The 13928-nt window shown below is 42.2% G+C and overlaps 1 protein-coding gene across 1 annotated transcript in view; it reads right to left on the bottom strand.

Moving 5' to 3' along the window:
* LOC147733109 (uromodulin-like) overlaps positions 1–13615 on the bottom strand; it is a 92564-nt gene extending 78949 nt beyond the window's left edge. The window contains exon 1 of the mRNA XM_086955810.1: positions 13231–13615. Coding sequence (XP_086811936.1) covers positions 13231–13615 — 385 coding nt within the window. The remainder of the gene's footprint in view (positions 1–13230) is intronic.
* Between the last annotated feature and the right edge of the window lie 313 nt (positions 13616–13928).

Here is a 13928-nt window from a genome sequence, read left to right as displayed (position 1 = left end):
TGTCACTCATCTGGAGCATAGACCCCTTACTATCCTTTGAATGGCTTACTTGTATTGTTCTTCTGCTCACATTAAGGAGACGATTTGTTTCTTTGTCTTTCAGCACTCTAATAGAGTTTGTGTTTTCTAACTGTCTCCCTCATGTGTTCCTTCTCACTGCCAAATACATTCTCTCCCTCATCTGCAGTTTTCTCATTAGATAACATATGTTAAATGTGCTCTCTTCACCCTTACCTGATCTTTTTATTAATTGCCACACCCCTTTGCTTCCCTCCAACCATTCACTTCACCCACTAATATTATTGCTTCCCCACCCTTAGAAGTCCATAAAATGATTGAGTTCAAACTTTATTTGGAGGACAAGGCAACTCTTATTTGATGAGGGGCACAACCCATGTTAAGAAATTAATTTTTTTGCACAAATGAAAATGTATTTTTTGATCTGTTGCTTGAAGTGGATTTTGCCATCTTATATCAGTAAATAAAAAAATTAATAATTGGTCACTCGATCATTCAGAAAGTGTGCACATGCATGGTGATGAATGTGCACCCATAAATCACCATGAATGTACGCACCTACTGAATGACACAGAGGCATGATGTCATGACGCACATGTGCAAATGCGCAGAGCTTGTCATTTGATCTTTTTTCCTTCTTTTTTTTGTCAAAGCTGTACAGCATGGGGAAGAAGTATTTATGTTCCAATGCTGCACAGCATCAGCAAAAAGAATTGGCCAAACCAATACAGCACAGAGATGAGACCTATTGGCTTTGCCAATGCTTGCTTATTTTTCTTCTAATCCTATGGGCCTAATTACGATGTGGTTAGGAAATCTTCCCATCTAAATTGGTATGGAAATTGTTTCTGACCCACTGGGACCGGGAGAGTCCAAACAACTGAGTACTATACATCCGAATGTTTCCAGATACAATGTGGTTGGACTCCCATAGACTTCAATGGGAGCCTATGTTCCTAACCGCATTGTAATCAGGCCCTCCGTCGCAAAGACAAGTTCCAAATACGATTCGGAAGGAGCAAATGCCATTAGAAATATGTAGTAACTCACACTACATAAAGTGTAGATTAACTACTTTTTATTGAGTTCTTCAGGATAGCAACCTCCAGCTGCTTCAGGCTTCTTCACCTGCCTGAGCACCACATTCTACAGCATCATAGGAATTACATCATCATCAGAATGCTTCCTACACATCTTTCCCCCATTAAGAAAATACAAAAATAAGTAATACATGGAAACATAACTATATAAGAAATAGAGAAGGAAACACAATTTCACAATATAATAAAAATATTAAGAAAATACATAAAGAAACATAGGAGTAGTGATTTAGCTAAGATTACCAAAACTCCAAACATTAAGAAATATTAGGAGTAGTGATTTTGCTAGGATTACCAAAACTCCATTCTTTTCCATCTTCCAAAACCACAACGTTTTTCTTAACATCAATCACTCTACTGGGTTGACAAAACGTACTTTCTCCCTTTTTAGTGATTCCTCCTTTCCGTGTCACAACCCAATCTCCAGGCCTCCAGTGAGTAGATTTTTCATATCGTACATTTGTTTATTCATAGATTGTTTCTCCCACAATCTAGACCTCACTGCACTCCTATCCACCCAAATATTCTTTTTTTCTTGCAACCAAATGGGTGATTCCTTGGTACAGGTTCTCTACTCTTTAAAGCAATAAAAGGTGAAACACCAGTAGTAGAGTGTGGAGTCTCCCTGTGAGCCCATATCATATTGTTTAATTCTTCCCTCCAAGGCAATCCATTGGCTAGGGAAAGTTGAAGATTGTCCATTATAATGCGATTGATCCTTTCCACAACACCATTAGCCTGAGGTCTGAACAATGCCACTTTCTCATGTTTAATTCCCAAATGTTCCAAAAATGTCACCATAGCAAATGACACAAATTGCACACCATTATCAGTAGTAATGGTTTTCGGACTACCTTCCTCCATAAATATATCTTGTAAAATCTTTTTAACATTCTCAGTTGTTATATATTCCAAAGTTCTCACAATAAACCCTTTACTATGATAATCAACAATGACCCATAAAAATCGTGATTGCCTTCCCAACTTCTCTACAGGTCCAATGATGTCCATGGCTAAGTGTTCCCATGGTTTCTAAGGAATCTCCAAAGAACATAGACGGGGTTCTCTCACAATTTTGCTCTTATCACTATTGGAACATGGTACACAATCCCTCACTCTATCTTCAACCATTCTGTCCATTCCTGGCCACCATAAAACTGTCTCAATCTACCTTTGGTCAGACTCCTGCCCAAGTGTCCTTCATGACACATATCAACCAGTTTATTCCTCGAAGGGATTGGAGGAACAACACGCCCTGCACGTAATACTTTGAATCCACAAACACTCAACTCATCCATGACCATTCCATATTGTTTCTCTGTCAAATTATTTTCAAATTCATGATGCCAACCATTGGCAATCAACTCTTTTAACTTATTATATTCATCATCTTCGATGGCAGCTCTGCGCCAATCCTCCTCAGATAACGAAAATTTATTAAGCTCATAAATACCAAAAGAGACAACATCATCCTCAACTTTGACTTCTAAATCACCCTCAATAGGCACCCGGGACAGACAGTCAGTAATAAATTTTTTTCTCCTTTAACATACTCCACCACAAAATTGAAGCCCATTACTGACAACAACCACCTTGATATTCTTGGTGTTACTCCACCCTCAAGTCTTTTTCCACATTTAAATATAAATAATAGAAGTTTATGATCTGTTCGAATAATAAAAGGCAAACCCCACAAATTATATTTGAAATGGTGAATTCCCCAATAGCAAGCTAGAGCTTCTTTTTCTATAGTAGAATAGGACCGCTCAGCTCCTTGCAATCTTCTGGAAGAAAATCTCACAATCCTTTCTTGATCATCTAGCCTCTGGAATAATACTGCTCCCAAACCTACATTACTCGCATCTGTTGTCAGGATGGTTTTGTTATTCACATCAATAATGATGCAATGCAGGTGACATAGTGATAGAAGACTTAATATCAGCAAAAGCAATTTCACATTGTTCATTCCAATCATACACAACTCTGTTTTCCAACAGTCATCTCAAGGGTTCAAACTTCTCCTTGTCCTGAGGCCTAGCTACATCAGAAATAGCTTTTTCAATACTTTTGTTAGATTTAATACCTGGAGCAGAAATTTCATGACCCAAATAGTCAACTAAATTCTTTTTTATCTGACAGTTTTCTTTCTTTATGGTCAGACCATGTTTTTTAATCTCAGACAATACTTCATTCAACATTTCATAATGTTCATTTTCTGACCCTCCAGGCACCAATATATCATCTTGAAAGCAAAGAACTTTCTGCATGCCTTAAAAAAATTCCTTGCATCACCCACTGAAAAACAGCCGAGGCTGAAGCAAGTTCAAAAGGCATCCTTCGGTAACGGAAAGCTCCTAATGGAGTAACAAATGATGTTAACGGCCTGAATTGTACATGCAAATTTTTACTTGATGATAGGCCAATGACATATCAAGGACACTGAACCATTTACCACCACCCATCATAGTTAACATTTCTGAAATGTTAGGCAGTGGTTGGCTATCTACCCATATATTGCGATTAAGCTCCCTTAAGTCTATGCACAAACAAATCTTTCCACCATCCTTAGTGGCTACCACCACCGGAGATAACCACTCTGAGGATTCGATCAGCTCAATGATCCCTTCAGGAAGTAGTTTATCCAGTTCCTTTTGCAGTGGTTCTCCTATCAAGTGTGGAATTGGTCTTACTTTGTATACAATTGGTATAGCTTTTTCCTTTAAAACAATTTTATGGGTAAAACCTTTCAACAACCCCAATTTATCTGAAAAAATATGAGGAAAATTCTGGAATATATTTCCCCCATCTACTATTTCTTCCACTGTATTTTCAATTACCATTACAGGTTCAGGAGCATTTGGATTCAAAATAATATTCAAATCCCTTTGATGTCTCCATCCAAGAAGATTCAAACCATCACCTGTAATATATACTCATCCTTTTACCAATTTGTTTTTAAAACCAACATTCATCCAGCTCATACCCAGAATTTCATTCCTCTTACCACCGTATCCCACAGCTTTCATGTCAGGCTTCAACAAGTCTTCCATTTTTCCTTTGAAACTTTCCAGATATGTATCTTTCCCTACAAGAGTAAATAGACTCCCTGAGTCTACTAAAACTCGAACATTCACTCCATCAATGAGGTTTATCCAATTTGCAAGTACTTTCTATTTTTACTTTACTGTTTTCTTCATCACACACACATACATCTATTTCACTTATATATTCCTCAACTTGTTCTACAGACAACATTACCCCTTTAATATTTTCACATACATCATCAGTTGATTTAACACCTATCACCTGCGAGCCAATTTCTGTTCTACATGCTTTAGCTAGGTGACCTCTCCTTCCACAATGTCTGCAAATCATGTTTCTAGCTGCACATCTAGGACTAGATCCAATGTGTTCTTGAACTTCCACATCGGTAAAAAATATTTTTCTTACATCCTTCGAGTCATTAGTTATGACCTTTCCATCATTTGCTCCCATTTTACTACCAACACAAGCTTCAGTGCCCCTCCCACTAGTACTATTGCTCTTACTGTCTTTCTTTTCTATACTCTTCACCTCAACTACTTTTTTTTCTACCACTTCTTTCACTTTTTCACTACTAGACTTGATTCCCTTAAGCCACAAAGCTGCATTCTCCAAACTTCTGGAAATTTGTATGGTCTCTTCCAAAATAGAATCTTTTGACAATAACTTTTCCTTGACACACTTATTATTCGTGCAGCGCACAATTTGATCTCTAATCATACTTTCTGTCAATTCTTGAAATTGACATGTAATAGCCAATCCTCTCAAATCAGCCACTTATGTCAATATCTCTTCATCTGCTCTTTGAGCTCTTGAAAAAATATATGTCTCAAATACTATGTTCAACTTAGGTACAAAACGTTTGTCCAGCATCATTAAAGACATATCAAACACATTTGCAGCTTGACCATCTCCTATACCTAATGACACCAGGTAAATCGCCGTATATTCTCCTGCCTTTAGCTACAAGATGATGTAGGAGAATAGCTTGTTTTCTAACATGACCATATTTATCACCACCAGAGGCAACTAGATACGTAAAAAACATATTCTTCCACCTCTTCCAAGGAATTGTTGGTTCACGAGGTACAGGTAAAAATGTAGGTGGTGCCATCATACTTTGTTGTTCTGTGATCCTGAAAAATAAACTCCAATAAATAAACTAAAACAACAAATTATTATAATTAACTGAAATAATAAACTAATATAAATAACTAAAACAAACATTTTAAATAATAACAGTGCTTATTGTTCTCAGAATACTCTTAACCACTTCCATGCTAATGACAAGGTCAACTCGTCATGGGCTTTACCTGCCCTGCGCTTATGACGAGTTGACCTTGTCACAAACAATGGGGATCATAAAGGATCAGCGCCCAGCGGGAAAACCCTTAGCAGCCAAGGTGTTAAACGTATATTTCAGTCTTCTTTCTTGAGTCTTAGTCTTGTTCCTACTTCTTTACTTCACTTGCATATTCCTCAAGTCCTCTTTTCATCTTCATGGATGTGAACAGGTCGAAAACGTCACATCCTCAGCTTGTGGATGACTCACTATCACATGTGATCCTCCCAAGCAGCAGAGAATCAGTTTCAGCACTGCGTAATTATATTCTTTATTTTCCTTTGACTTCCAACTTCCAAGCTATGCTCGTTCATAATATTCCACAGCAGCACGAGGCTCGAGGAGCAATATTCAAAACGTCCCACAGAGTGCAAGATATGCTGCACAAGCTTCCGACACGAGATAGCAGAACGTTCAAAGTTTGCAGCGCGAGGACAGAAACGCTATTTAAAATGTTTAACCGTATCGCTGCGGCGGTTATTTTTGCGCTACGCGGCTTTTTTCTAAAAGCCGCGTTAGATGACGAGCTGAGCTCGTCATCAGCACACGACCACCGTGGCTGATGACGAGCTGAGCTCGTCATCAGCAAGGAAGGGGTTAAAATGCTTGTAAAAAAATCTGGAATATAGGCAGACAATCTCTCACACGATCAAGTAAAATTGTATCCAGACGATCTCACACACAATCTCATTCCTCAGATCTCTTTTTTCCATGACATAATATCACATACTAACCAATCCCAAAATTCTTCTTAATTTTTCAAAAACTGAAACATTTCTTCAGGATACTGGTTCTCTTGTACACTTTCACCTCTGGAACACACCTTTCAAATTTCAAGAGAGGCAGACGAAAGTAGATAAAAAATTCCTACTTACTGTTCTCAGTTTTTAAACTATATTTTTCATTGAGGTTCAAGTTAGCTCTCCATGGGTGGAGGTTACTGGATCTGCCCCCTGCGCAGTCCCCGTCGCCAAAATATGTAGTAATTCACACTACATACAAGTGTAGATTAACTTCTTTCTATTGAGTTCTTCAGTATAGCAACCTACAGCAGCTCCTGGCATCTTCAACTGCCTGAGCACCACATTCTACAGCATCATAGGAATTACAACATCATCAGAATGCTTCCTACAGAGGCCTTCATTACTGCATCATAATCAGGCCCTAGGTGGGAATGCTTTCCTAACTGCATCGTAATCTGGCCCCAAATTGGCTTTGCTAAAGTTGGTTATCATTTTTTTTTCTTTTAAACTTTTTAATTTGAAGTTTTTTATATTGGACGTGGATATTTTGTTTTTATGTTAGGTTTCACAAAAGAATAATGTTTCAGACTATTTGTTGAAGGAGTTTTTATTTCTGATATACATTAAGGAAGCAGAGCCTTTTTATTCAGGCCATTGTGATGTTAGAGGCAACAGTAACTGGATTTTCAAAGCATATTGGTGACAGTGAGCATTCACACTATAACCTTTCTATGTTCCCTGCATCCGCAATATTCTAAATAATTGCCCAATGCTAAACTGGCAAAGAAATGGACCTATGGATGGAGCCAAGTACAGTGCTTCCTTTGCCGTGCCTCCTCTGCCATGCTACCTTTGCACCCAATACATTGCACAAACTACAGTGCACGCTGAGTAGTGCAATGCACCTGGAGGAAGATTTCTGATTAGTGGTCTCTGAATTGCTTTAATGCAGTGCCCACAGCAGAACAGTTGGTACAGTCAGCATGGTCTGCACAATTTGCCACTACTTTGCATCATTGCACTGCATCCAAAAGAGTGCATCGTGCGCAGAGCAGTCTTGTGCATTTAACTCACTCCAACCCATCATTTCACGGTCAGATATTGTTTTTATTAGCCATCGCTGCAGTACTTCTCCTTTTTTGTCTCAAACAGTAAACTAGCTTGCTTCGAGTAGACATGGTCGCAACTGGACAGCATAGGTAAAGAGCATGTAACTATAACTCGCAACCCTGCACAGGTTTCTCATCAATAATTGTATTGCAAATGTTCCAGTGATTTTATCAATGATGCTGGAGAAGATGTCATAACTATAGTTACCTTAGGGCACGAGTTATAGTTTCTTTAGATACCTATAACTATAGCTGCTTAATTTCTGTGGTTTTAGATGTGTAAAATAACAAAAACATCCCTGTAATCTTTGGCTTTTTAGTACATTTTTAAGCTTTAATTTTATTCAATTTTCTAACTACAATGTCTTTGAAACCTTTGTTTTTTTCAGTGAATTTCAATGGTTTTTAATGCTTTTCCCAAACTATAACGTCCCGGTAGCCTTTGTTTTTTTCAGTGAATTTCTAGTTGTTTCAATGTGAAGTAATATTTAATTACCATACATTGATCCAACCGCAGCCATGCATGGTCTTCAGCTGTGCATGGCTAGGGGTTGACCGAAGGCCCGCAGTTAACCTTCCGCACGCAGACATCCTCATGCTGTGCCCTGTGGCCAACACCCCAAAGGGAACCAACACCACACTGTGCATGTCCTTCAGCTGTGTGCATTGAGGGGTTGGCTACTTGGCCTAGCCTGTGGCCCGGCCCTTTGGCCAATGACCCACAGGCAGCCAATACACAAGCCCCCTCCCAAGACTACTCTTGACCCATGGGACCCCATCCCCAGGGGCCTGACAACATATTTCATGGTAAGGGGAGCATGCACTCCCATGCCCCAGGCTGATTGTGGCCCCAGGAACGGCTTTCCCCTGGGGCCCTGCATATATTTAATTACAATATCGGACCCAGGTACAACATCAGCCAGGGTCTGGCACATTTTGTGGGTTGAGACTATTTTTGCTCCAGGGACCCTGCCCCTCAGTGCCCAGTTAATTTATTTAGGGGAGGGGCTCACACAGCTTCCCCCCACGGGCCAGTTTGGGCCCCAGTACCTCATCCCCTGGTGTCTGACAAAGTTCAAAAGGAGGAGGGGTACTCGCAACTCCCATCCCCAGATCGAAGGTGGCCCAGGAACCCCATGACCTGGGTCCCAGCCAAGAAAGCGTGGGTTCCCTGGTTCCCACCCAGGGAATCCACCACACTATAGGTAGGGCCCGTGGGTAGAGCTCCAAGGCCCCCACGGCCCCAGCCGACTCTCCACGTCCAGCAGGGGCCCACATTGCTCCCTCCCACAGGAAGCAGCAAAAAATGCTGCTCCCTGTGGGTGGGAGCCATCTTTCATCTGTTTCCCTGCCCGTTTCAGTCCATATGAAAAATGTGCTCCCACATTTTTCATGCTCCTGCCCGATGGGTGCAGACTTAGTGCTTGGTGGTAATTTTGAATTAGCTCCTGCCAAGCAAGAGCAAATACAAGTTTTCCTGTCTCTGCTGGTGTGGGCAGGGAAAATGCTTTGTCCCATTGGTAGGCACCCCAGGATATAGAATATGAGCTGGCCATGGGGATGGACTCCCCATGGTCAGTCTGACTCAGGGAGGGCCGCCACGTGGCCACTCTCCCCTTTCTATTGCGTGCAGGGCGAGGATGGGGTCCTCTGGGCCAAAATCAAACCCAGGAGAGAGCAGCGAGCCCCTCTGCCCCTTTTTGACTAGAGCCAGGCCACTCAGGCTGTGTGCCCTCTACCAACTTTTTTATAAAAGGCTGGGGCCTAGAGATTGAGCTCCATGAGGGGAAAATGGGCCCACATTTGACCTGGTGAGGTATGCTACATGCATCCACATCCCCCAAATACATATATTGCTCCCCCAGGACCTGGCCCACCTGGGGTGGAGTTAAAAAAACAACCATGGGAGAACATGCTTGTTTTAAAAAAACAAATTGCCACAGATCTTTCATGAATTCACACCAAAATGTTAAAAAAAAGACACCTTTGGGCACAGGTTGGGGTCGGGACCCCACCACAAGACCTAGGGGGTCCGGGTATTCCTACTCTGAGTCCCGTTTCCCAAGATGGCTGTCACCACCTCTGGTTGAAGTGGTGACCGCCAATCAAATCTCCGCATGAGATCAGTCCGATGTGTGGTGACCCATGTTTCTAGATATAGATAAATCTGTTTTCTTGAGTTGCTCCAAAACCACTGATCGAAATTACACCATATTACAAAAAGCACCTTTTCTGGACCAAGAGCTAGCTTTTTGCCAAATTTGGTGTATATCTGTTCAGTGGTTTGGGCTGTAGTCATGTCTAAAATTCCTATTGGAAATTGCATGTGGAGGTGACGCTGTGAGAAAGCAATATGGCAATCGCGTAGGACCACTGAACCCACAGCTCCCGTCCTAACGTCCCTAATTGACTTGCGGGTACTGGTTTTCAGTGGCTATTGGTCCCCCCAGGTTTTTAGGGTTGGCGTGCAGTTTGTGGGCTGCGCTGATGGATGTTCCTCCAGCTGGTGTTATGGCTGGGATCCCCGCTGGGCGTGGGATAGATTCTCTACTGCAGTTCTGCCTCGAGAGCGGAGGTAGCACGGAGAGGGAGCAGGAGAGGAAGCAGATCGGTAGTGCTCTGCACATTGGCCGCTGGACTTGCCTGCTCAATCGGTGAAGCTGTGCTAGGGTGGGTGGGTCGCACGGTCAACAAATTTGGACACACCTGGAAGGTGTGGGCAACAGGACTCAACCCTCTAGAGGAAGGAAAAAGGAAGGGAGAATAAATCTATGATTCCTCCTACAGCTACCGAGAAAGCCAGAGAGCTGGCTACACAGGCTACAATGCACCTACAGGGGTTGAGACAGGAGTCTCCCCCAGCACCAACAACGAGAGTGCAGGTAATCCTTGCATGGTAAAAGATCGTCTTGAAAGCACGGGTGCAGGGAAGAGGAGAAATCTGTTGGAGAAACAGCAGGAAAACTTTGGTGGCTAAGACAGAAGAGGAAGTGACTCTGCCACCTCAGGGAGAGAGTTTAGCCCCCCTATCAACTCCACCCGACCTGGCCAACCCCACTGCCCCACCCAAGCAGCAATCACTGACTTCTTTAAAATTAAAGGAGGGGTGAGTCATATACCCCAAGAACAGCTGTTTGTAACAGCACCAGAGGAAACTAAGCAGATGATTTCCAGGGTCCAGGGGCCCGTTTCAGTATCTGGGGACAAACAAAAGGCAGGGATCGTAGTGGCAGATGCTGGATTTCCTCCTCAGCACACCCTTGTCCAGGAAGGAAGGGAAGAGATTCCTAGAGAGTGTACCCTGGGGGGACACAAGCCCATACCTGACTCACAGATGAACTATCAACCCGCTGCAGTTAATGGCTATACAGGAGGGAGCGAAGCACGGCCTCCCATGGATGTCACATGGATGTCACATGGAGGTCACATCAAATGGGACAGACAACTTTTTTTCTCTCACAGAGGATTCCTACTAAGGCGCTTCTGGTTCTGGCAATAGCGAAATAAAAGATTATGCATCTACGGCTGGCTCTAGTACATTGGAAGCACAGAGAATGCTCTTCAATGTCAAAGATGCCAGAGGAGCTCAAAAGCATACAAGGGACATATTGACCCCTCAACTAGGGGGGAGCATAATACAGTCACCGGGCTGAAGTGGGACTATTCCCACACCACGATGTTGGGATGTCTGGAGGGGGGTACTTCTAAGCTGTGAAACCATCAACGTGCCTAGAAGGAGGAAGGGGCAGTCAATATAGACCCTGCTCTAGCTATGATATTAGAGTTGATGGAGCGGGGATTCGAAAAAAAGAAACCCACTTTTTTGGAGTACCCCCATAAAGTATACTAATTTTAAGTAGATAGAATACTAATGTGCACCTATAAATTGCATGAGGGTAAGCCGCTTCGCAAATTGCATGAAATTAATCTTAACCAAACATGAATAACAGAAGATGTAATAATATGGTGAGTAGAATTTGTCGTGAGTGGCTTCCACTGTAAATTGTGAGCATAGTATACTAGAAGGCATGCTATGTGATGCTTACGAAAAGCAAATTATTGTTTCTTTTACTCATGCTTTGTTAGAATAACTACTAACTTAGATCTGGGTGAAGGAGGGTGGTTAAAAGTGAACGTTTTATTACCACATTATTAATAAATGTCTGCTTTCAGTTCTATTAGTAAATAGACAAGTCGCCATGTTTTTTTAACTTGACCAAACTGTGATAAGTGAAGCTTGTAGCGGGCATAAACCATGGGATACTGTGGATAAACTTGCGGAGCCAGCTAAAAGAGTGTGATGCGGTGAACGATAAAACACTTAAAGAGCGGCCAAATTCTGTGCTTTCATATGAAAGTCATGCGAATTTATAAACTGTATAAACTTTGACCTTACCGTGATACATTTTCTGAGTGCATGCCAACAGATCTAACCCCAGAACTTTTAGCCACCCCCCTTTGTTCCAACAGATATGTGTCTCCTGAAGATAAAGCACTTGAATTCCCATATGTCTAATAAGCTGAGAAAAAATGGCCCTCTTCTTTTTTATCATTCAGGCCGCAGCAATTAATAGAACACATTTTAATATATTTATTCTTCCCCAGTATACCAGTAATTAATTGTTTCGACCCAATATAGTCCTGAGAACCGGAGATTACCCTCTAGGCAAACATTACAAAAAAGTAAATGATTAACTGACATGCGAGCTTCTGTAGGTTTGGTAAATTTGTCATAAATATAAAAACAAATCAATGCTAGTGTGAACCACCTCCCTCCCAACCCATACCAACCCCCTTTGGATCCCCCTCCTTCCCGCTCCACCACCCCAACCCCTTCTGCCCTCTACCACCCACCATCCAAGGCTTAAGGACCATGTGCCCCTGGTGATGATGAGCTAAATCACCCACCCCTCCACCGTGCCCGACCGCTACTTCTCACTGTTGTTACAGAAACCGAATGCAAACACTCGCAGCAAAGAATACACTACTAGCATAAATACAGCATAAGGTCCCTTACATACATGTCTCTGAGCAGGCCAAAAAAAAAAAATTGCTATGGTCCAAAACTTATGACTGGTTCAACGCTGTCAAGTACTCTTTGGCCTGGACATCTGATTGAAAGTATTGTGTGCGGCCCTGAAAAACCACCTTCAACTTTGCTGGGTTAATGAGATAGGCATGGGCTCCGTTAGACTGGAAGCCAGAAATCAATTGCTGAAGAAGCCACCGTTGTTCTACTGTCTTTTGACAAAAGTCCAGACGCACAAAAAACTCGCAGCCCTTCCCTGATCTTTTCCTGTCCGTTCTGGTAAGGTCATACAAGGATTCCCTTGCCCAAAAATTATTTAGTGAGATCAATATGGCACAAGGGTGATTATCCATTTGACCCCCTGTTCTCCGCTTATTAAAGGGAAAGTGATGAGCCCGTTGGATCTGGGTTTTCCAGTCCCATTCAGGTAGGTCGCGAAAGCCTTCCCCAAAGAGATCAATTACAAACTGCCGAATATCAGATAATTCTTTCCCCTCCGGCGCACCCAAAATACGTAAGTTAATGCGCCTTGCGCGGTTTTCTAAATCGGTTAACTTCATAAAAGTATCATCTCTCATTGCTTGCATTGCCTCTGTCTTTTTCTTCTGCACGCTCACTTCGTCTTCAAGCTGGGAGATCCTAACCTCTGCTTCTCCAATCCTGGTAGCAAAATCAGCACAGGTATTAGCAACTCTCCTAACAGCATTTTGTAACTTTCTGCAAGCCCCTTGTGTCCGAGAGCTCTCTGCCCTCGTTTCAGTCCGATGCACCATAATAACTTAGTAAGTTGTTGACAGGGTGATTTCTTCAGTACCATCAGTACCAATAAGAGGCTCGCCCAAATTACCTGCTTCCACCACACTGTTTCCCGCTGCCTCCTCCAGACTTGGCAAATGAGAATAGTCCCATGTTATACTGCCAGGACCCCACTCAGGTTTGTTGGTAGAAATGGGAAGAGATTGAACTTTTTTAGCAGTACCAAACTGAAGCATAGACTGATCACTCTCCTCCTCCCAATGAAAACTGCTTATATCACTCCCATCTCCACCCCAATCTTTCTCTTGAGACTCGTCCTCAGATGAATTAGAGTGGTCCGATAGGGAGAAAAATCTGTCAGCATTTTCTTCTTCTCTAAGATAACACTCCTCGCCTTTATCCTTGCTGAAAAGGTTATTGCCAGCATCCATATTAGTAACAGCAAGTTTATCAGGAGTTTTGCCTCCATTTTCCATAATGCACTGGGAGTGCTCTGCCAGAATTTTGGAACCGTCAAGCTACTAACACCCGGGGGGTAGCAATCATGGCCAACCACAGCTTAATCAGGTGTAACCGGGTGAAGGAAGATAAGTTAGGACGCTGGGTGATTTAAAAAAATCGTTATTAGTGGAGCATTATACTCTATTTGCTCCTTTTATGGATCAAATCTGGACGATCCAACCAGTCTTGACTTCATAAATATTGAACTTGCGCCGTGGCCTCCCTGTATAATTTTGTGTGGGGACTTTAACATTCACTTAGATGCCAATTTTAGTCTGATCAATAATT

The sequence above is a fragment of the Lissotriton vulgaris genome, chromosome 2_1 (genome assembly GCF_964263255.1).
Source record: "Lissotriton vulgaris chromosome 2_1, aLisVul1.2, whole genome shotgun sequence".
Taxonomy (NCBI): Eukaryota; Metazoa; Chordata; class Amphibia; order Caudata; family Salamandridae; genus Lissotriton; species Lissotriton vulgaris.
This window is presented reverse-complemented; position numbering and strand designations above follow the sequence as displayed.